Consider the following 23579-nt stretch of genomic DNA (forward strand, 5'->3'; position numbering starts at 1 on the left):
AATGAGTTATTATCTTCTAATATAGAAAAAAATAAAACTATAGAGAACTAGTTTGGGAAAGATTCAGAAGTAAAAAATTATTCTTGTTATGTTTGAAGTGATCATAGCTAACTTTTAAAAGGCTTAACTGAATAGTTGGGGCCTAATATTTTACAAATTTTAGTAAATTTAATTTTAATACTTTTGACAATTTAGGTAAATTATTTAACTTTTTTGTAATAGTGAGATTGCTTTCTTGATTTTTACGGAATTCTGAATATTGTTTCTACCAATTTGGTGGATTTTTTAAAGATTTTTCTATTTATAGTTATGCCTGCTGTAAATAGGGATAATTTGATTCCTCCCTTTCTATTTAGATACGTTTTTATTTCTCTTGCTTAAGTGCTCTGATTAAGACTTCTATACAATACTATGCTGAAGCTGGGCACTGGTGGCTCATGCCTGAGGATCACAGTTTAAAGCCAGTCTGGGCAGGAAAGCCGTGAGACTAGTGTCTCCAATTAGCCACCAGAAAACCGGAAGTGGTGCTGTGGCTCATGTGGCAGAGTGTAGCCTTGAGCTGAAGAGCTCAGGGACAGCCCCTAAACCCAGAGTTCAAGCCCCACCACCGATCAAAAACAAGCAAGCAAACAAATACACACACACTATGCTAAATAAGTACAGCGAAAGTTGACATGCTTGCTGTGTTCCAGATCATAGCAGAAACTCTTTTAGCTCTTGTTCTGAATGATGGAGATATGGCTCCAAGTAGGGAGTGCCAACAGAAGACAAGACAAAAAGCCACGTGATAGCATGAGGCCTTGAGTTTAAGGCCCCCCCCCCCCCAACATACACATACACCTTCCTCTAAGCCAGGTGCAGTGGTGTATACCTACAATCCTAACATTTGGACTACCAAATCAAAATCCCAGTGAACATGTTAAAATTGCAGAAAATAGCAAGCCCGGCACTTTATTTGTTTGGGTTTTTTTTTTTTAACTGTATTTTTTTTTGTCTTTTCTTTTTTGGTACTGGGGATCGAACCCAGGACGTTGCACTTGCTAGGCAAGTGCTTTGCCACTGAGCTACATCCCGGCCCAAGCCCCATACTTTAAACATTGATAGTGCAAGTTCAAATCAAATCTTTCTAGAAAATAGTGTTGCAAAAAATATGTGAAGACTCTTAGCATGTTACTTCTTACCACCCCTGCCTGCTGTTGCTTTCTGGAAGCTGAGGCACAAAAATCATGAGTTTGATCACCCTGTGATCAATCCTGTATAGACATATATGGTCATTCTGCTTATGTTGAAGAAAGATCTATAATCATCCCTAAAGTATCTGAAATGACAGAATGGTAGTGGGATTATCTATAGTTGCAGCCTGCCCCTCCCTCCCTCCCTCCCTCCCTCCCTCCCTCCCTCCCTCCCTCCCTCCCTCCCTCCCTTCCTTCCTTCCTTCCTTCCTTCCTTCCTTCCTTCCTTCCTTCCTTCCACTCTTCCTTCTATTCTTCCTTCCATTGTGGGGCTTGAACTCAACCCTGAGATCTTTTTTTTTTAATTTTTTTTTTTTTTTTTTTGTGAGAATACCGTACAGAGGAGTTACAATTACATGGGCAAGAGCATCCCTGAGACCTTTTGCCCAAGGCTAGCCCTGTACCACTTTGAGCCACAGCTCCGCTTCCAGTTTTTGAGTGGTTAATTGGAGATAAGAGGTTCACAGGGACTTTTCTGCTTAGGCTGGCTTTGAGCCTGGATCCTCAGATCTCAGTCCCTTGAGTAGCTAAGATTGCAGGCGTGAGCCACTGAAGCCCTGTTGGCGGCAGTTTTCTTACCTGAAGCTGAGTAGTAGAGGTTTCAGCCATAAAACTGGATTACTTAGCTTCACAGATTGGGCACCTAGACTTTGTTCTTGAGAAGTGCCACACCTCTAGATTGTTAATTAAGTGACAAGTTGGCTACCTCAGTTCTAAAATCAGAAAAATGGAGGAGAGTGTAAGGAGAAATGAATTTTCTTTGGAGTTGGAAAGGATTTATGGAACAGCATATTAACAAAGATACATTATTAAAGCTTCAAAATTTACAAATCCCAAAGAAGCTTTTAGGGATTTAGGGATTTAATCTTTGACTTTTAAAACCAGCTTTCCATTGTTAGTGAGAATACCAATGAGCATTTAAAAGCTGCAGGAAGTAGTGAGACAGGCACTTAGGTACTGCTAGGACAAGTTCAAATTAATAGTCTTTTCTAGAAAGCAGTATGGCAACCTATTTGAAGTTTTATCACCTCTTCTGCTGTTACCCTGGTCTAAGCCCCATTATCTTCTAATTACCACATGCTTGCCACAACCTGCCCTTTAAATTCTGTGTTTTAATTCTCTTGTTATTAAGGTGACAGATCTTTTTGTTGAAGATGATTGAAAGGCTGTAGAAACAGATATTGGTGATTCTTGCACCAATATTGCAAATATAATAAATGTTCTTGAATTGTACCCTTAAGTGATTGAAATGTCAGTTTTTTATGCTTAATTTACCACAATAGAAAACTTCCAAAATACAAAACAAGATGTAGAGCTGGGAATACAGTTCTTGGTAGAGTGCTTGCCATGAGGTCCTAGGTTTGAACCATCAGCACAACAAAAAAATGTATGTATGTGTATGTATCCTTGTATTTTACTTACCACATATATATACATGTATATTCCTATAAAGTCAAGACACCTTGACTTTCTTCTTGAGAAGTGCCATGCCTCTAGACTGCTAATTGACGATTAGGCTACTTCAGATCTGTATACATGTATATGTATACTTGCATACATATATACATATATATATATATGCTTGTATACATATTTAGTGGTATCAGCAGCTTCATATTGGAATGGGAGATTACTAACATCAAGACAACTGACAGATGTTACAAAAGAGACTGCTCTCTTTTCCATATAGAAAGCTAGCTGGAAAAGTGTTAATGAGCTTACCTCTGGGGAGGAGAGAATTGTGGCAAGGATATGAAAGTAAGCTTACATTTTTCATCATATATACTTCTATATATTGTTTTCTTGATTTTTTTCTTTTCAAGTACCTGGGATTAAACTCAGGGTTCATAGTAGCTAGGTTTGCTTGTTCAGCTGGCTCTCTACCACTTGAACTATGCTTCCAAGTCTGAGTCCCCCCCCCTTTTTTTATTAACAGTGAGGATACAGTCATAATTGCATGTTTTACTTTTTTAAAGGAGATTTTAAAATCCACATGTATTGATGGTGTGATATTAATGACTTTTCTCTTGATTCAAGAGAATCCAAGTCTGTGAACTTGGATTCTGTTTCCTCAGAAATCTGCTTTTTATCTTATGCCTAAGTGAAGCTTTTCTTGTTTCTTTATAGGTTACCCTACAGCCTACCCTGCAGCGGCCCCTGCCTACAATCCCAGCCTGTACCCAACCAATAGCCCCAGTTATGCTCCAGGTAAGCAGAGTTGGAGCAGCAGTTCAGGAGGTGATGTGAAAAGTAGAGCTCTATTTGGAAAAACAAACCCATCTGTTGTCAGTACTGTCTTTAATTGCTCTGGGAACTAGGGCAGATCAACCTCAGGGTGGGAGTGGGAGTAGAGTCTCTTTCATTTTCCTGGGGACTTGATGCTGGCCCATCCCTCCTATGCTGGAATGGATGAGACATTCAGCCTCCTTTCTGGTCATCTCAAGCAACGTGCAAATCCATTCTTTGCTCAGTTTCCTTGAGGCAGCTATTGGGAAATCCAAATGTGTGTACACATATGCACGCACATACACACACAGCAGAATCCTGGGTGTAGATTTGGGAGAGTGAGAGACTTGCCACCAGAGGGTAAAAAGCTGATGTTCAGGGTAAGACAAGCTACTTGTTTTTCAGAAATAATAAAGGCATGACACTTGTATAGAGGTTAAAATGGGTTTGAAAATACTTGTTCTGTTTTGGGCCAGGAGCATTGCAGCACTGATGGTTCTAACCTCCAAACTCAGCCAGTATTTTAACACTCAAAAGCATAAGGAAGAAAGGCTCTGTGGTTAGAAAGTCTTCCGTTTGAATCCTAATTAACCATCCCACTAGTTGTAAAGCCTTGAAGTCACCTCACCTCTGAGAGTTACATATAATTACGTACCTCAGGGTTGTAGGTGGTTTTATGTAAGCTCCTCTTCATTCACTTGATAAATATTTGTTGACTGTCCTCCATACTGGGATTGAAAAATTAAAATATGTCATCTTTGTCTTAAGTAGCTTACAGTTCACTTTGGGGCCTGGCATATAAACAAATTCACTGTAGTACAGTATTGTAAGTACTATAGAAGAAATACATATTAGAAGAGAGAAAGGAGGCACAGTGTGCCTAGAGTGAAAGTATAGGGGAAGGTTCACATAGGAGCTTGTAACAGAGACTTGAAGGCGAAGTAGACTGTTTTACTTTGTTTTTAAAGCACTCAAAGGAGGAAGAGTCATTTCGGGGAAGCATGGCAGTAGGGGAATGGTTGAAGCCTGGAGCCAGATGGGATGGCTGGATAACTGGGAAACTATAGGTCACAAGGGCCTACAAATTTGGAAAGACCTTAAATGTCACATCATACACATTTTCTTATTACAGCATGTGAAAACTTAAAAAGATCTCAGAGTTCTCCAGTTCAATCTCTTTTCTTGACAATAGGATCCAGACAAGCACTTTTGTCCCACACTACCCAATGAATCACCAACAGCTTATGGACTAGAACCCTCTGCCAATCCCCTGATGATCTTCTGTGCCAATCCAGAACTCATGTTATTGTTACTACTCCTTTTTGCTCTGGAACATTTAAAGCAGAAAAGAATATAGGTTGTGGCCAAGTGCTGGTAGCTCACGCCTGTAATCCTAGCTACTCAGGAGGCTGAGATCTGAGGATTGTGGTTCAAAGCCAGCCAGGGCAGGAAAGTCCATGAGACTTTTTTTTTTGGGGGGGGGGGTCCGGTCGTGGAGCCTGAACTCTGGGCCTGGGCGCTGTCCCTCAGCTCTTCAGCTCAAGGCTAGCGCTCTACCACTTGAGCCACAGCGCCACTTCGGCTTTTTTCTTTTTGCTTATGTGGTGCTGAGGAATTGAACCCAGGGCCTCGAGCATGCAAGGCAAGCACTCTACCACTGAGCCACCTTCCCAGCCCCTCCATGAGACTCTTATCTCCAGTTAACCACCAGAAAACCAGGAGGGGTTCTGTGGCTCATAGCCTTGAGCTGAAGAGCTGAGGGATAACCTCAGGCCCAGAGTTCAAGCCCCACGACTGACAAAAAAAAAAAAAGAGTATAGGTTGTGCCTGTATTCATATCAAATTACACACACACACACACACACACACACACACACACACACACACACACACACACACACACACACACACACACACACACACACACACACACACACACACACACACACACACCATGAAGTTAAGACAGCTGCTCCCCCCTCTTTTTCTCTCTCTCCCCCTCCCTCCTCAAATAAGAAGTGTTTTATGCAAATAAATCAGAACTTCTAAAGTTCTTACATAGATATAAGTTTTTTACATAGGTATATCATAGCTGTGCCCAAAGTACCTTCGAGAACAACTAAAGGGTGGAGATTTATTTTAGCACATGGCTTCCAAGGCCCCCTGTGCTTGGGCAGAACATCATGGCGGTATGGTAGGAATGTTACAGAGCAGAGCTGTCCACTTTGTGAACAGACAAAAAACAGAGCTGCTATAGGAAGGAACCATGGCAAGATACTGCTCTCAAGGATATACACCCAGTGACTAGTTCCTCCATCCAAACAGGAAGTTCTCACCACTCAACCTATTCAAATGCTTTATCCATCAGTGGATTAAATTATTCATTATATCAGACCCCTCACAACCTAATCAGCTCTCAAAATGCCTTTCTGACACAACTTGAGGTATGCTTTACTAATCTCGTATGTGTTTCTAAGCCAGTCAAGTTGACAAAATTAACCATCACTACAGGCATTTATTTTGGCCCCGTTATATAATCCCGAGACACTCTGGAAGACAAAGTGTTTCACACTTGAGGAAGCTGCCATCACTGCCCCTGAAGAGTTGGTTAGGAGAGTGAAATTTTAGACATTTATGGGCTAAAAATCTGACACTTCAACATTGACTTTGTTTACTTTTTAAAATCATCTTCAAATAGTTATATAAAGGATTTCAATATAACATGTCTAATTATGTGTACAATACATCTTGTTCAAAATCACCTTTCCATCATTTCCCCCACATACACGCTTTAATCAATGAAGTGGCTGATTTAGTCAATCAGTAGATGGATTAAAAGATCTATAATAGGAGGTAGTAACAATAAAATCTACAGAAATTCTTTGATTAAATACTCGATGAAATTTGGTCAGTTCTATCTTGAAAACTAAGGAGGAAGTTTTGATTGTCAAACATAAGTGCTGTGAGATCTCAGCAAAGGTCGGTGAGCTGTGACAGAAGTTCATCTGAGGTCAGGCAGAAGGCAGATCATTGTCTTCATAGTCAGGAGGCTACCAGTGACCTCACTGGCAGCAGTCAGGGAAGTAGTAAGCTGAAAAGCAGAATGCAGTGAGCCAAGGAGGAAAGAAGTATTTTTAGCAAATAGACTACACTGACAAGAAAGAAGGAAGGAAGGAAAGGAAAGGAAGGAGTGAGGGAATGTACAGATGACAGAGCTGGAAGGTCTGAGTATAGTTAAACAAGCATGGTGGGACGCAGCAGTGGAGGGAGGAGTCAGTGATGGAGAAGGAGCTGTGCCACACAGAGCCAGGCCCCCACAACACAACTCTCTCCCTTGTTTGGGGGAGTTTAGTAGGGTGGGGTGGGTATCTCACTCTAAAGGCAGCTCTTGCTCCAGCCAAGGAACGGTCACAGGTGGATGTGCTTAGAGTAAATTGAGTGGAAAGTAGAGAGTGCTTAGCTACTGGCCTTGATTTGCTAGCACAGAGGTGAGCCCAGATAAAGGGAGGCTCTTAGAGGACAAGAGAGCAAGCTGTGAAAGCCTCCCAGGAGGCAGTGGGAGTGGAAACTACCATAGGATAACACAGAGCAGGGTGACTTTGGAGGTTGGCTGGTGAAGGCTCCAAGCACTGAGCTACTTTTTCATGGTATTAAGAACTGGTGTGCTTTTATGGTTGTTTTTGGATAAATTTGGCAAGAAATTGGAAGGATAAGCTGAAAGCATTTCCTGAAAGATCTGAAACAGAGAAGGGTGTCTCTGGTCACCACTCCCATTCAATGTAGTACTACAGTTTTTAGTCAGAAAAATTAGGTAAGAAAATAGAAGATAAACAGGAACAAGGAAAGCAATCCCTAATCACAGATACATCTATTATCTCTTGAGTGACTCCTATTTGCCAAGACTAACTTAAACTCTTTATGGATATCTTTTTTTTTTTTTTTTTTGGTACCAATCCCGGGACTTGAACTCAGATGACTGTGCTAGTGTTTCACCACTTGAGCCACCATTCATTCCATTTCTGGCTTTTTGGTGGTTATTGGAGATAAGAGTCCCATGAACGTTCCTGCCCCCACTGGTTTCAGACATGATCTCAGCCTTCTGAGTAGCTAGGATTATAAGCATAAGCTACCGGTGCCCACTCAGTTTGTTTTATATTAATCATATCAAACTTGTGTCAGTACTATTTGTTACTTAATTATCCAAATGAAAAAAATGAGACCTAGAGAAGTTTGATAATTTGCTCCAAGATCCACGTCCTGGACTCCTGCCACAAAACCACAGGAACCTTTAACCACTATGTTGTCTTTGAGGTGGGCAGAGAAGTTGGGGTTAGACCAGAGCAGGCAAGAGAGGCAAGGTAGTTCAGAAAGGGAGGAGCCTGAGACCAAAAGTCACGGAGAGCTTGGAAAGCTGCCAGCACAGACAGGATATTAAGTTTTAAAATTTTAAAATAAAAAAGCTCTCTTCTATCCTTATTCCCCCCCTCCCCAATATTACTGTTCTTAAAAGTTAATATATTTCTTTTTTTGGGGGGGGGCCCGGTCGTGGGGCTTGAACTCTGGGCCTGGGCGCTATCCCTCAGCTCTTCAGCTTAAGGCTAGTGCTCTACCACTTGAGCCGCAGCGCCACTTCCGGCTTTTTCCCCCCTGCTTATGTGGTGCTGAGGAATCGAACCCAGCGCCTCATGCATGCAAGGCAAGCGCTCTACCACTGAGCCACCTTCCTAGCCCAAAAAGTCAATGTATTTCTAAGCCATGACTAAAGTAACCCAGACCATGTGCTAAGAAACAGAAAATCTACAATAGAGGGTGGGACTAGCCCCAGACTCGAAGACTGCTTCTGATTTTAATGTGACTGGGAGAGAGCCCATTCTATTTTGAGTTACACACCTAGCATACACTGAATGTATTTTGTATTGTGGGATGCTGCTCTGTGCTCTCACAGATTTCCTGACTGCAGTGAGGTTCCAGCCATAGAAAAGAGCTGGCTTGAGGTCAGAGGGAACGGTGTAGGCTACTCTCAGCTTCCTTGCAGAGCCAGCTGTTTGTGATGCAGAAGTAGATGTCTGCAAGGAATCAGGCTCTTAGGTATAAATTTCTTCCATTTGCTTCTAAGAGACCAAGAAGCTGCTGAGAGATAGCTATTTTTAGCCACTCTGAACGCCCTAGCATGTCCAGGACGTAGGGAAACTTTTCATTTTTTCATTGGTTCTCACAGCATTGTAGGTTCTTGGAGCTTTCTCCACCCCACCCCCCCCAAGTGCTTAATGATTTCAGAGATCTTATATAAGAACTATTTGGCCTCTGAGGGGTCAAGAACAAGCTAAGACTCAGTATCAGAATCCAGAAAGGCTTGTCATATTAATGATAATAAACCTGAAAATGAAGGCAAACAGGAACAAATTTAAAACTTCTTTTAAAAAGGATATGGAGCCAGGAACTGATGGCTCACACCTGTAATCCTAGCTACTGAGGAGGCTGAGATCTGAGGATCACGGTTCAAAGCTAGCCCAGGCAGGAACATCTCTGAGACTCCTGTCTCCAGTTAATCAGCAGAAAAACCAGAAGTGACACTGTGGCTCAAGTGATAGAGCGCTAGCCTTCAGCTGAAGAGCTGATGGACAGCGCCCAGACCCAGAGTTCAAGTCCCAAGACTAACCCCCCTCACCCAAAAAGGATATGGATTAAAAATTAAATACTTTCTCAGAGACTATTCACAAAGCATTGTCATATATTGTCTTACTTGATTTTATGATACCTGGTGAATATGCAAACCTGGTGAATAGTAGGGATAGGAAATTATATTTTCTAAATACCTGCCTTGCTTTAGGTACTGTGCAAGGCATGCTATGAAGTTAATTTTTTACCTTATTGTAAGTTAGAGCCTCTTGCCTCTAGATTGGCTTAGAGAGGTTAAATAATTGTCTAAAGCTATACAGATAAGAAAGCCATGAGCTGAGATTCAACCCATTTGTCAGACCCTTAGCCTGTAGAACTACAGTTTCCTCGAGGATTCAACAACAGAGTATGGCTGCATTGGGTCTAGCGCTCTAGGATTTTATCAACAGCTCTTGAAAGGCCTGTGATAGCAATAATTATCCCTGAACCTTTACTTCCTCATAGATGTGTGAAATTCCAGGTGTTCTTAATATGGACAAGAGCAAGAGCTTGGGCTTGTTCACATCCAGGTAATTCTGGGTCAATTGCCTGAAAGGCTTCCATAGAGATGCCCTTGTACAATGAAGGAACTTTCCTGGATGGCAAGTCTGTCACCCTCTCTGGGGGAGAGATGCTTTGCAGCTCTGTGTTCAGTTTCTTGTGCAGCATGGGGGAAAACTGATGTCTTGAGACAAAATCTGTTATGTAACTGAAATATGTACAACTTTGCACAAATTCTTAGTGGTAATTTCAACTAACATTTCTGTCCAACAGAGTTTCAGTTCCTGCATTCAGCTTATGGTAGGAGAGCTATTTTTCCTCATCTGTATTATGGCCTATATATGTGTTATCTTGTAACAATGGTAGCTCCCCTTCCTCCCTCCTCCCCAAATCCCATCCCCTAGGCTTGGGCTCCCCCAGGTGGCTCAGTAGCAGTTCCTAAAGCATGCAGGAACATGTCTGATGGTGCAAAATCATGGGTTGGAGACACACATGAACCATTCCCCTCAGGTAGCAATGAAGGATCATGGTACTAAAAGGCGCCTCTTACCCTAACCTGGCTGCAAATTCAAATGAACAAAAATGACAGGACCCATCTGTGGTTCCTCTCTTGGCTTTGTGGCAGCTTTTCTGGAGGAATTACATAGATTATGCCTATTAGAACCCAAAACATCAGTTGGCCCCAGGATCAGATTTTTCTATCTTCATCAGCAGTCTGACATGTTTGAAGACCTAGTTGACTTAAGATATAGTTCCTTTAGCCCAAATCTTGAACTCTGGGCTCATTTTCAGGACTTTTTCCTGGATGATGAAAGGTAGGGGCCAAGTTTGTTAATGAGTAAGGGATCAGAACTTGGGGAGGTGTGGACTCCAGGCCCAAGGCACCACAGGAACTTCTGGGCACCTGTGAGGGTCCCAGCAGTGTAATTTGGTGAGGTTCTTTTTGTCTTAGACAGGAAGGGACCATGGGAGGGACTTACTGCTTTTACCACCCTCACCTGGGCTATGAAGGACAGGTTTTTGTTTTTGTTTTTGTTTTGTTTTGTTTTTACTCTCTCTATATTTTCTCAACTTTTACCTTGATTGTTTAAATATCGGAAATTGAATTTTTATATAGCACATCTTCCAGAAGATGAGCTGAGAAATTTCTTCCGGCCACTACTATGGGCTTGTGTGATCTTGGGCAATGTGCTAATGTCTCTAGGCCATAAATAAAGTGTCTTAGTTCACACTGAGGACTCCTTAAGTGGTAACATCCTATTCTCTTAAAATTTTATTATTTCACTATTGCTCGCCACAGACCTCTTTCACTTATCATTTATGAGGAGTCCTTTTTTGTTTGTCTCAGGATACATGAACTCAGACAGAAGTATCCATAAAAGCTAGAGGTCTCAGCCTCTTCATCTTCCCATCTGAAGTGAGGAGAGAAGCTTAAGGAATATAGATGCAACTCTTTATGTTGTCAAGTATTCTATGTCAGGCCTTAAGTTGGCCCTTGAGCAATTCAAAGATACGTAAGACAAAGTTCCCATTCCCAAAGAGCAGGAACTAGGATAATCAACTATATTGGATTGCTGTAGGGCCTATGGATTAAGAGTAAGGAAAAAAGGCTTCATAGTTGATGTAAGTCTTTATGTCATGATTGATAGATGAATACAAGTTTACCGGGTGGAATGTAAGGAGAAATAGTCAGGGGAACCAGCAGTGTGAAGCGCCTTGAATCTGGGAATGCTAAGCAGATTGTGTGCAGTAGTAGTTTGGAGAGTGAGAATGATGGGAGTCTAGAGGGATCATCAGGACTAGACTATGGGAACCTTGAATTCTCACCAGGAACTTAAACTGCAGCCTGTGGGCAGTGGAGAACCATGGTAGTGTCTTAAGAAAGATTAGCTTTCAATCTTAGCTACCTCTCTGTGACTGTAGCTTGGAGACTGGAGGGGACAGGTTTAAGAGCTAATAAAATAGGACACAGTTGTAGTAGACCAGGTGAGGTGGTAAGAGTTTGAATTGGAGATGTCTACAACTGTGAGGATGGAAGAGTAGCACAGCTACCTGAACTATAAACTGAAAGACTGGATGACACTTTATTTTTGACCCTCACATCAGTACTATGAAGCAGTCAGGAAATGATTATTATTGCGATTTTATGAGACAACAAAACTGAAGCTTAGAAAGATTAAGCGACTTGCCCAAGATCCCACAGCTAAGAAGTGGCAGAGCCCAGGCTTGAATTCAGATTTCCTGACTTGGTACATTGTTTCGGATAATGGTCCCTTGCTGCCTCTCTCCTATGTAAGTGTGCTTAACAAAATTGTTTGAATGTCAGAAGGTGTGAAGGTCCCGTACCCAGGGAGTGAACAACCCAGTAGCTGGACGTGGGACCCTTCTGTGACTGGGTCCATGGCCCTTCACTGGAAAGGGTTTTCTCTTTTGTGTTACCTGTCCTCTTTCCTTGAAAATACAGATACGATCTGTACACTAGTTTAGATGTTACAACTTAATAATTTCTCATATGACATGCCTATCATTCAGTTCAAGGAAGTGGCTCCTTTCTGACACCCAGGAACAGCCCTAGCTGTCCAAACACCCTCTTCCTTCACCATGCCTCTAAAAACTTGGGTTGGGATTGGCTTCATCAGCAACTAAGCTTTGAATCACTGTTGCCAACAGAATGAGTTAGAGTTGTATGTGGAAGAGCAAGGTCACATGGCACAGCCAACTAATGATGAGGCCAAGTTGACAGCTAATATTTGGGTTTGTTTTTAGTTTTCATATTTATCTAATCATTTAAATCCTTAAGTATTCAAATATACAAAGAGTCACAAAAATACTATGTTTTCTTTGTATCATTAAACCAGAAGAAACTATCCCTTTATTCAGGAAGGCACATAGCTCACATGATCACTTAGGAAAGACAATTAAGGCACAGTCACACTTTTGCTTTCCTGGTTAGTCTAAAACATTTTATTGTGTATCATGCTGTCTTGTTCACTCCCTGGTTGGCGTGTGGCTGTGTTGCATCCCTAGCTAGAATGTAAGTACTTTGTGTGCAGTGTGACCAACGTGTGTTCCTGTCCACTGTGGCACTCCCGTCAATGCTGAGTACAGTTAGGCCTCAGTACTCTTTAGATAATTTTTATTTATTTTGTCACACAGTTCTTCAGGCTAATGTCAGACTTTTTCCTTACAATGAAAAGTATATTAAAGTATGTGCCACTTGAAGGAAAGGCTGGAATGAATCAGGATGTCTAAATTCTCCAAATTCCTACAGTCAAATTTAGGCCTTCTGCTCCTTGGTAGAGTCCCAGTGAGGTCTTGTAAGCAATGAATTTGCTCCATCTTGGCTTCTCAAAGCTACATACTTAACGTTTTAGGGAGTTTTGGATGGTCATGGTTTTCTAGTCATATGGAGCATCAGGTTCTAAATTTGGATACATCTTAATAAGATTTGTCAGCACTAATTGGAACCTTTATGAATCCCCTTCATACCAGTGCCCTACCTCTGGAAAAGACACCCAAGTTAATTTTCTAAAACAGGCACCTGCTTCTTCCTGCACTGTCTGCAGAGCTGTGTCAGGATAGCCAGCAAAGGCCCTGGGCTCTACATGAAGTTCTGCAGGGCCACTGTTTCTCACATCAGAATTCTCCTTTTAGTGTCACTTTTCCTGCCCATGATTTCCTTCTCATTCCTCAACATCCGCTGTATAGATTGTGGGCCATTGATGCAAACACAGGTTAGAGCTATACTTCTAACCTTGGTTCAGCAAGAACAGCAGAGTGCTTGACCTTCCCTCTCCTTAATATCTCTGGTGGAAGAAACTGAGACATTAGTTGGTCCTCAGTCAGGCAGTGGGCGTTATGAAATCTCTGGAAAGTAGCTATCCTGGTGGAATTAGAGAGTATATAGGCAAACTTGCTTTGCACACCACCACATCTTACCATAGCCTCATGTTAAAATGTATCACATGTATCAGTACCACCTCCTGCTAATTAGTATTTTAAAATACCCCATACCACTGGACTTAAATCCTTATTTGAGTGGAACCATAAGCAGAAATTTGGGTCTAATGTGTGAAAGTACAGTAAAATGTTAGGCGATTTCCCTTTTTGAAGTCCTATTTCCTCTTTCCTTCCCCTCAGGATACCACAATGGTAAGTTTTTTAGTCACTCCCCATTTCTAGAATATATGAAATACCATCTTTAAAATTTCCCAAGCAGAGCTTTGAGTCAGCTTGGGATATCTCCTAAGATCTCAATCTGGGCCTCAATCTGAGTCAGGAGGGGTGTCAACAGGAGATATGCAGGGGAATGCCAGAGGCTTGTTCATCTGACCATACCTAGGTATCCTGGAGAAGGGCTTGGCCCTGTGCTGTTTAAGCTTTCATGGCCACAGCTCAATCCCATTAGAGGAGATGGTATTTCATTAAGGTTCATCTTATGTGATAATTACTTGTGAATTTCTCTTTGACAGCAACTTGCTTAAATATACCTCCTGATAAGATTTTAGACAAAAAAAAAAAATGAGTGTGGGAAATGTAGTTGGTCTGGCCCACCACACATTCTTAGGCTCCAAGTTGCTTCCATGCTAATGAAAAAGTGGCTGCAGAGAATATACCAGAGGCTTAGATAAGGAGTCAGATGGAAGGAGGCTAAATGCATGGGCATCTTCATGGGTAGAAAATCCTGATTCTGTTAATATACTGGCAGACTTCCTTGGTTTTAAGTCATTTGAAAGCTCAGTTGAGCACTCCTCCCAACTGCTAACCATCTCAGAAAGGCTGAATCATTCTGTGTGTTTCTGTCTAGCACAAGACCCCTCCCTTGCTTTGTGTCTGTAATTGGTGGTATCCACTTATTTCTGCCTAATGCCATTCTTGTGTCTTTCCTTAAGCCACTCTGCTGATGAAACAGGCCTGGCCACAGAACTCATCTTCCTGTGGCACTGAAGGCACCTTCCACCTCCCAGTGGACACCGGGACTGAGAACCGAACTTACCAAGCATCTTCTGCAGCTTTCAGTAAATACAGCCTGTCTCTTCCTTTCCTTGTTCCCTGTTGGGATTGATTTGTTTCTTAGGAAGAAAGGAAAGGAAATTTTAAAAACAAAACCCCACCACATTTTATAATCTAAATACTGTCTTAAAGGGTTCTCATACTCACACCAAAATTTGCCCTTCCTCATTTAGGAAAGGTTCTCTTTGATCATGCATCTTTAAGGAGTGTGGAAGGATGTAGTTACCTGGCCAAGAAGTTTGATTTCAGAAATACTGTTACTGAATTTCAGGGGAAAAGACATAGGGCATGTTTGGATAGAGTGGGCTTTTCCTTAACACAGGGTTTCTTACCAATGCTCTTGACATCTTGGTCAGATCATTTTTTTTTCCCCCAGGGTGGAAGGGGGCGGGCAGGCTGTCCTAGACATTATGGGATGTTTAGCAGCAACCTTGGCCTCAACCCATTAGATGCTAGTAGCAGAGAACATGCGGCAACCCAAATGGTCTCAAAACATGGCTAAATGAGTGGGGGTGCATGGGATTGGGGGTGACAAAATTGCCTCTTGTAGGAGAAACACTGTTCTAGTGGGAGCTACACTATTGGAGCAAGGTATGTGCAGTACATGGATAGAAGCCAGAGGCAGTCAAATTGGTTGTGTTCACCTCGAGGCTGAGGGGCAGGTAACTGGAGCTGTTACCTTCACAGCTGATTTGTAACACAAATGGTTTCAATGAGGAAATGAGGACCATGGTTTAGAAATACTGATTGGCAGTTTGATGCCATATAAGGAAGAACTTGTTGCCTGTGGGAACTGTCCAATAGACCGTGGCTGGCTTTGGATGTGGGAAGCATTTATATGTGATATTATGCCAGCAGGAACTAGACAAATGCTCCAAAGGATGTTATAGGGGATTAGTAGTTTACTAAGCATTGTGTTATACATACTTTTTTTTTTCTTTTTCTTTAAAACACACTCAGTGCTGGCTGGGTGCTAGTGGCTCATGCCTATAATCTTAGCTACTTATTTATTTATTTATTTATTTATTTATTTATTTATTTATTTATTTATTTATTTATTTATTTGGTCCTGTTGTGAGGCCTGAACTTTGGGCCTGGGCGCTATCCCTCAGCTCTTCAGCTCAAGGCTAGCGCTCTACCACTTGAGCCACAGCGCCACCTCCGACTTTTTTCTTTTTGCTTATGTGGTGCTGAGGAATCGAACCCAGGGCCTCAGGCATGCAAGGCAAGCGCTCTACCACTGAGCCACCTTCCCAGCCCTAATCTTAACTACTAAAGAGGCTGAGATCTGAGTATCAAAGTTGAGTTCAGAGCCAGCCCTGGCAGGAAAGTCCATGAGATTCTTATCTCAACTAAACTACTCAGAAAAAGCCAGAAGTGGTACTGTAGCTTAAGTGGTAGAGCACTAGCCTTGGGCACAGAGAGGCAGGTCCTGAGTTCAAGCCCAGGATTGGCAAAAACAAAACAATCTAGTGTCATTTTCCTCATCATTGCTGCCGATGTCAATCATAGCTCACCTTTTGAAAAGTATGTTTTCATAATCACTCTCTCATTTAACCAACACTGTTTATTGTCCCAAAAGTTATAAGGGTGGATTTTCATCCTACTTGGAAAGCTGAGGCTCAGAAAGATAACATGTCAGTACTGCTTGGCTGGAATACAGCAGAAAACATACAGATTCAGATTCTATTACTTTTTCCATAAAGTTGATTTTATTCTTTAAGAAAAAGATGACAGATCGGGCCCTGGTGGCTCACACCTGTAATCCTAGCTCCTAAGGGGGCTGAAATCTGAGGATTGAGGTTCAAAGCTAAGCCCCAGCAGGAAAGTCCATGGGACTCTTATCTCCAATAAACCACCAGAAAGCCAGAAGTGCCGCTGTGCCTCAAGTGGTAGAGCACTAGCCTTGAGCTGAAGAACTCAGGGACAGCGCCCAGGCCCAGAGTTCCAGCCCCACGACCAACAGGGAAAAAAAAAAAAAAAAGATGACAGCCATAGGGAGCTTTTGCAGATGCCTCAAGTAGAATTGAATGAACATTTTTGAGACTATATGTGTTGTAAACTGGCATGTAATATTTTCTTGTACATCCACACAATTGGATGTAGATCTATAAAGGCAATCTACTGTAGTGTTGCAGAAAGGGGCCTGGTGTTGAAACCCAGAATTGGATTCTAGACCTGGTCCTTTGTTGCTTTGGATAATTCTGTTCATGCCTTGGGTTTTGAGTTGTAAAATGAAGGTCTGGACAAGGTGATTTCCAAGGTTCTCTCTAGCTATTAGTCTCTTAATTGTGTGACCTTGAAGCTGTGTGCCAGTGTCCTCCAACCAACAAGGCCTTCCTCTCTAGCTGACCCCATAGTAGCTGGCCATCAAGACTTCGCTAATATACTGCAGGGATGGGTGCTTGTTCTCCAAGAACAAGCCTTTCTGCAGCTGGGTGGTCTAAGTATCAGCAGACCTTGTCTTCTACTGTGCTCAGATCTTCCTGCAGTCCCACTAAAATGTCCAGAAGCCACATCCCACCCGGGAAAGGACCAAAATGTATCCTTCTCTTTTAAGCAAGTAGTATATAAACCTGTGTAGTTTTTAAATACAGTTGGGATTGACTGGCCTACTCACACACAGAAAAGCTCTGCCCAGCATTCAGATTTTCATTGCTTCTCCTGCCACAGAACAGTCAGGGCACTTTGACAAATTCAGCTCAGTCTTGCCAACACTTGTTAAGCCTGTTTGTAATTAGGTCTCCCGCCTACTTACTCAGCACTCCCTTGTTCAGCTACCAACAAGGAGAGTTGGGGGTCAAGGCAAGATTCAGACAGAGAGCTTTGTTTTGTCCAGACATATAAATCTGATGATCAATAAACCGATTAGTCTAAAAGGCGTCTGTGATGTGAAGATCAATGTCTTTGAAGGTGGTAGGGGCTCTACAACTGAAAAAGATTTATGGCAGGGAAGAGCAATTGAAGAGAGGGCTGTAAAGGTTTTATTTTGCTAATGCACATTCTCTTTATAATCCTGTTTGATGGACCCCTAAAACTATGCTTAGGAACCTGAGACAAACAACTGACATCATAAACGGTGCCTCTTTTATTAAGGCAGAACTGAGACTTCTAGTGATCAAATTTTCTTCTCTCCTGATGCTGCCTTTAGTGAAACAGGGATACAGAGGCCAATATATTAAATGTCCAGGATTGCACTGCAGAGACCATTAATTCAGAAAGATCTCTGCCCAGGGCATAATAAGCCCTGAACTTTGGACTCAGCTCTGCATTGGTTTGCTGTGCAATTTTGGTAAGATTGCTGCCCGTCTGGGCTCTAGGTTCTTTGGAAGGAAAAGACTGCTAAATGTAATAAGCCTCTCGTGTCCTGAGGCACAGCATTTCGAAGTCCTGGTTCTGTAACTTTCAGGTTCAGAGCTCCTTTCAGGGTCATCATGCCTCCAGTGAGTGAACCGAGTCCATTTGTGTAAAAATCCACAAGGGTTTTTTTTGTTTCTTTGTTGTGTTGATCTTGAGCTTTGAACTCAGGACCTAGTCTTACTAGGTAGCCATTCTACTACTGAGCTGTCCTGATTCCAGCCCAGAGGTGCTTTTTATTCCTTAAATTTTAGAAACCTAACTTTTTTTTTTTAAACTTAGATGCAGCCCAGGCTATAGCCCAAGAAATTGTCATCATTCCTCAAGAGTTCCCCACAGGGACTAGGAATGTGGTTTAGTGGTAGAGTGCTTGCCTAGCCTGCATGAAGCCTTGGGTTCCATTCCTTAGCACCACATAAACAGAAAAGGCTGGAAGTGGCACTGTGGCTCAAGTGGTAGAGTGCTAGCCTAACCAAAAGAAGCTCAGAGACAGTGCCCAGGCCCAGAGTTCCAGGACTAGCAAAAAGAAAAAAAAGAGTTCCCCAACTGGCAGGACCACCAGTCTGTTAGGAAAAATCCTCTGTGTTGCTATCTCATAAAGGTCCTGAGCTGGGTGCTAGTGGCTCACACCTACAATCCTAGCTACTCAGAAGACTGAGATCTGAAGGTTGCAGTTTGGTTCAAAGCTAGTTTTGCCAGGAAAGCACTTAAGACTCTTATTTCCAACTAACCACCAAAGAGCCAGAAGTGGAGCTGTGGCTCAGGTGATAGTGCCAGAACCTTGAGCCTGAACTCTCAGGGATAGCATCCAGGCCCTGAGTTCAAGCCTCAAGACTGGTGCACACAAGTGCGTGCATGCACACACACACTCCCCCCCCACACACACACACACCGCCAAAAAAAAAAAAAAAAAAGTCCTGCTGGACATTGGTAGCTCACATCTATAATCCTGGCTACTCAGAAGGCTGAGATCTTTCAAAGCCAGCCTAGGCAGGAAAATATGAGATTCTTAACCAGCAAAAAGTAGGAAGTGGAGCTCTCACTCAAGTAGTAGAGTGCTGCCGTTGAGCAAAAGAAGCTCAGGGATAGTGCCCCAGCCCTGAGTTCAAGCCCAAGACTGGCACACACACACACACAAAAGTCCTGTTGGAACACTCAAGAGCTCAGTGTGTCAGTGCCAGTAAGGCCATCCCTAAGAGAGGAAGGTAGTGATGCCCAGAAAGAGCCCAGACTTAGGGCCATGGCTGGTTTCTGAAGCCCCAGGTAGGATCCTACTGATACAAATAGTAACCTCAGTCACTTTGAGGAAGTGCCTCTGGGAGCAACCACTGTCTGTTCCTTCTCTCTTCTGTGAGAGATCTCTCAAGATCTCTTCTAGCTCTGCAGTTCTTCTGCTTCCATCACAAACTATATGGAAAGTAAGCGAGGTCTTCATCTGCAGCAGCATCTTTGATCAGCAAGGGCATGTGAGCTACTGATATGTACTCTAAGTATATGTATTCTAAGTATATATTCTAAGTGTGTCCTGCTTCAAAACATGAAGAAAGAGATTCTCAGACAAGGTTATTTTTAGACGTGGAAACCAGTTTCTACTGCAGTCTCTTTTGATTTCCTCAGAGGAACAGTCCCAACATTTGGTGATATGGTTTTCCTTGTAGCATAGATCCTGGGGCAGATGGAATTTCCAGAATATATTCTCCAGGAGCTGGAGAAAAGTCATCTGCATCACTGACTTTTTAAAGAATCATAAAATCTAGCCGGGCGCTGGTGGCTCACGCCTGTAATCCTAGCTACTCAGGAGGCTGAGATCTGAGGATCGCGGTTCAAAGCCAGCCTGGGCAGGAAAGTCCGTGAGACTCTTATCTCCAATAAACCACTAGAAAACCGGAAGTGGCACTGTGGCTTAAGCGGTAGAGTGCTCGCCTTGAGCTGAAGAGCTCAAGGACAGCGCCCAAGCCCAGAGTTCAAGCCCCATGACCAACCAAAAAAAAAATCATAAAATCAAATGGGCATTGGTGGCTCATGCCTATAATCCTAGCTACTTAAAAGGCTGAAATCTAAGGATGGCAATTTGAGTCCATGACATGCTTATCTTCAGTTAAGAAGCAAAAAGCTGAAAGTAGAGCAGTGACTAAAGTGATAAAGTGTCAACCATGAGGAAAAAAACACCTGAGACCACCTATTCACCCAATTAAGAGGAAAGCAACACTGAAGCCTAGATCTCTGCCTCCAGAGATCGTGCAGAAACAGTTCCCCTGAGCTTAAAGGGTCCTTGGTGAACATCTTTTAGGCAAAACAGTGAGCATAGAGATTCAGCCATGCCAGCCAGATCTATGCAGGATAGGGAAGAAGCCACCCCAGTACCTTCCTACTGGGACTTCAAAGCCAAGCTTTTTTGCTGTTAGAGTCCTTAGACTCTAAACTTAAAAAACTTCCCTGCCTGAGCCTCACGATCCCTATGTAAAGTGGTCAGGGTCATTTCATGAGCACCTGGTTTCCTGGAACAATTTCATTGATGATTCCGTAAGGATGAAGTTTTGTGTCTGGGTGGCCCATGGCTCACGTTTCCTGTGAGCATAAGATCTGATTCTTTTCCAGAGGACACATGGGCAGTAGTTGATATGTCTGCTTGTGAGCTTCTTGGGACTACTCAGCCCCAACTTTTGTCCATCCTGCTGAGGCACAGATAGGGCATGAGTCTGGGTCAATGTGAATCTTTGTGATACCTGATATAGGCCTTTGAGACATTGAAGTCCCAAGCCCTAGAGAAGGAAAGAAGAGCTAGCTCTATTGAACAAAGTTCAACATCCAGAAAATATTGGTAGGGAGGAAAGGATTGTGGTTAGTGAAAGTTCATAAAGGGGAAGGGAGAGAGAAGGGAAAAAAGAACAAAAGTTAGGGGGGAGCAAGAGAGGACGAGCAGAAGAAGAAACCCCTGGGGTCCTAAGTGAAGAGACAGAAGAGTGAGGAGACAGTAGCATAAGGGAGTGGGCTGAGGGGCTTCCTATCTGTGCACCTGCCTCTCTCACACAGGCGGCTCAGAATCCCTGGCTCAGAAAGGGTTCTGGAAGAAGCCATCCAGTTCTTCTCTCTTGTATTGTATGAGATGAGAGCCTAAATCAGGCCTGCAGCCCTGTGTACCAGGGCTGAGGGAAGCTGCCTCTGGAGTATACTTCTGGGTATAGCCCTGCTCTGTTTGTCCTCATCTATGTTTCCAGTCTTCATTCAGCCCACTTTTGTTTGGGGAGTTGTGCCTGGGTCATCTAACAATGCCATCTAACAATGCTCTTTTACTAACTAACCGTGTGTCTTTTCTTGCCTTGACACAGGATATACCGCAGGGACACCATACAAGGTCCCACCAACCCAGAGTAATACTGCTCCACCCCCCTATTCCCCATCACCCAACCCCTATCAGACGGCCATGTATCCAATCAGAAGTGCCTATCCCCAGCAGAACCTGTATGCCCAGGTAGGTGCACATGGTGGCCTGGGCTAACTTCTTCTGCAAGAACTTCTGTATTATGGGTAGGGTAGAGTAGGGTCCAGTCCAAGAAGAGTTTGTGAGGTCTGTGTAGGCATGAAGCAAATACCCTCACTCCACCTAAGTCCCTAAAAGGATGAAGCACAAAGCCATTTATATGAGCAGAGCTCAGATGTCAGAGGGGCACAGGCACTTGGAGATCATTTAGCTCAACTCCTTTGTTAAAAAGTGGGAAAGTTGAGAGCAGAGAGCAAAAAGGCTCGCCCAAGGCTGGGAATGTGGCCTAGTGGCAAAGTGCTTGTCTAACATGCATGAAGCCCTGGGTTCGGTTCCTCAGTACCACATAAAGAGAAAAAGCTGGGAGTGGCCCTGTGGCTGAAGTAGTAGAGTACTAGCCTTGAGCAAATGAAGCTCTGGGACAGTGCCAGGCCCTGAGTTCAAGCCCTAGGACTGGCAAGAAAGAAAAAGACAGGAAGGAAGCAAGGAAGGAAGGAAGGAAGGAAGGAAAAAAAAAGAAAACCTTGCCCAGTGTAGCACAATGAGGTCAGGGTAAGACCCTATATATATATATATATGTCTTGGTCTTCTCTCACCCCCACACCTACCTTTCCTTGACTAAGTAGGTGAGCAGGTAGGAAGGAGAAAAGGACACCGGCCCTGGTACCAGCACCCTATGTGGCCTTGGGTGCATTATTCTTAATTCTTAGTGTGCTATAGTACCCCGATGTAGTCTCCCTTGGCTGGAAAATGTGAGCATTCAGGAAACTGATGTGACTAGCCTAACTATGACATATTTTTCTGTAATGACAATTCTTTGTGAGTTTTAAGTGGTGAGGAAAGCATTATTTTTTAGTTTAAAAAAAATTAGCTGTATTGCAGAATAGAAAGCAAAACTGAAAGAAAAAGAAAAAAACAGGCCCGAGATCATCTTTTCTCATTTATGGGCTGTTAGACCTACTGGGTGCTTGTCATCATTTAGTATTAAGATTTTAGAACTTCTAGATCAGGATAATCTCAGGGACCCCTGTGTACTCTTCCCAGGGGCCAGCAGGCCTACGTGATCTGAGCACTGGGGAGTCACCTCAAATCTTTGTCTTCATCCTCACCTTTGGTATAGGAGAAATAGATGGTGAGAGATATTTTGGGAAGTTCCATTCACTGGTGATGTTTCCAGAGTATGAATTGCCAGCGCTGCAGCAGAGTGGTGATACCACCCGCCCACCTTCAGCGCATGTGCTTGGTGCTCTGGACTTCCTGGCCCTCTTCACAAGCTTAGCATCTGATTGACCATATTTCCTAACCTTTAAACGTGAAGTAGTTTATAAAATCACATTGCAATAAAATCCAAACATAAAATGTTTAAAATGGGGTTAAAAGAAGAAAGCTTCTACTCCAGTAGGTCTTTACCGAAACGCTAGGAGCAAGGCAGGATGGGAAGAACCTTGCATATTTCAGACCAAGCTGAGCCAGCACGGAACTAACCACAGCCACATAGCCCTAGCTGGGACCTGGATCTTGTGTCCCTAGACCCATGCTTCTTAGGGTCTGAGAAAAGCAGTGGCCATCCCTATCCTCTTTTCTCTATATCCCACCGCCCCTCTCCAACAGCCCATGTGACCTGAGCCTCTTTCTCCTAGGGAGCCTACTACACACAGCCGGTGTACGCTGCTCAGCCCCATGTCATCCACCACACCACAGTCGTCCAGCCCAACAGCATTCCCTCTGCCATCTACCCAGCGCCTGTTGCTGCCCCCAGGACCAATGGAGTGGCCATGGGCATGGTGGCGGGCACCACCATGGCGATGTCAGCAGGTGAGGGCAGTTCTGCCTCAGTGTTCATTGCTCTCCTCCAGGAACTCCTAGCAGAGAGGGGAGCAGTCATGGAGCTGGCTGTAGCACTGCATAAGAAACCCTGAGTTGGGGGGCAGGTCTGCAAATCTAGAAGGACCCTCTGTCTCAGAATGGAGGAAAACTTCACCAAGAAGGTGAAAGCCTTAAAGGGTAAGCCAAAAGTTTAAGCAGAGAGATAGAAGAGCAAAGGGGAAGCTGGGTGCTGATGACTACACAGGAGGCTGAGATCTGAGGATCACAATTCAAAGCCAGCCCTG

At 43.3% G+C, this 23579-nt stretch overlaps 1 protein-coding gene across 7 annotated transcripts in view; it reads left to right on the forward strand.

Moving 5' to 3' along the window:
* Fam168a (family with sequence similarity 168 member A) overlaps window positions 1-23579 on the forward strand; it is a 156478-nt gene that overhangs the window by 128664 nt on the left and 4235 nt on the right. For 5 of the 7 annotated variants that reach the window (XM_070035044.1, XM_070035048.1, XM_070035043.1 and 2 more), the window contains 5 exons: window positions 3360-3440; window positions 9891-9917; window positions 14510-14635; window positions 21317-21459; window positions 23109-23283. In XM_070035044.1, the coding sequence (XP_069891145.1) occupies window positions 3360-3440; window positions 9891-9917; window positions 14510-14635; window positions 21317-21459; window positions 23109-23283 (552 nt within the window). The remainder of the gene's footprint in view (window positions 1-3359; window positions 3441-9890; window positions 9918-14509; window positions 14636-21316; window positions 21460-23108; window positions 23284-23579) is intronic. The other 2 variants (XM_070035046.1, XM_070035049.1) reach the window with 1 other exon arrangement.

This window comes from Dipodomys merriami, unplaced genomic scaffold (assembly GCF_024711535.1).
Source record: "Dipodomys merriami isolate MVZ:Mamm:240054 unplaced genomic scaffold, mDipMer1.0.p SCAF_25, whole genome shotgun sequence".
In the NCBI taxonomy this organism is placed as follows: domain Eukaryota; kingdom Metazoa; phylum Chordata; class Mammalia; order Rodentia; family Heteromyidae; genus Dipodomys; species Dipodomys merriami.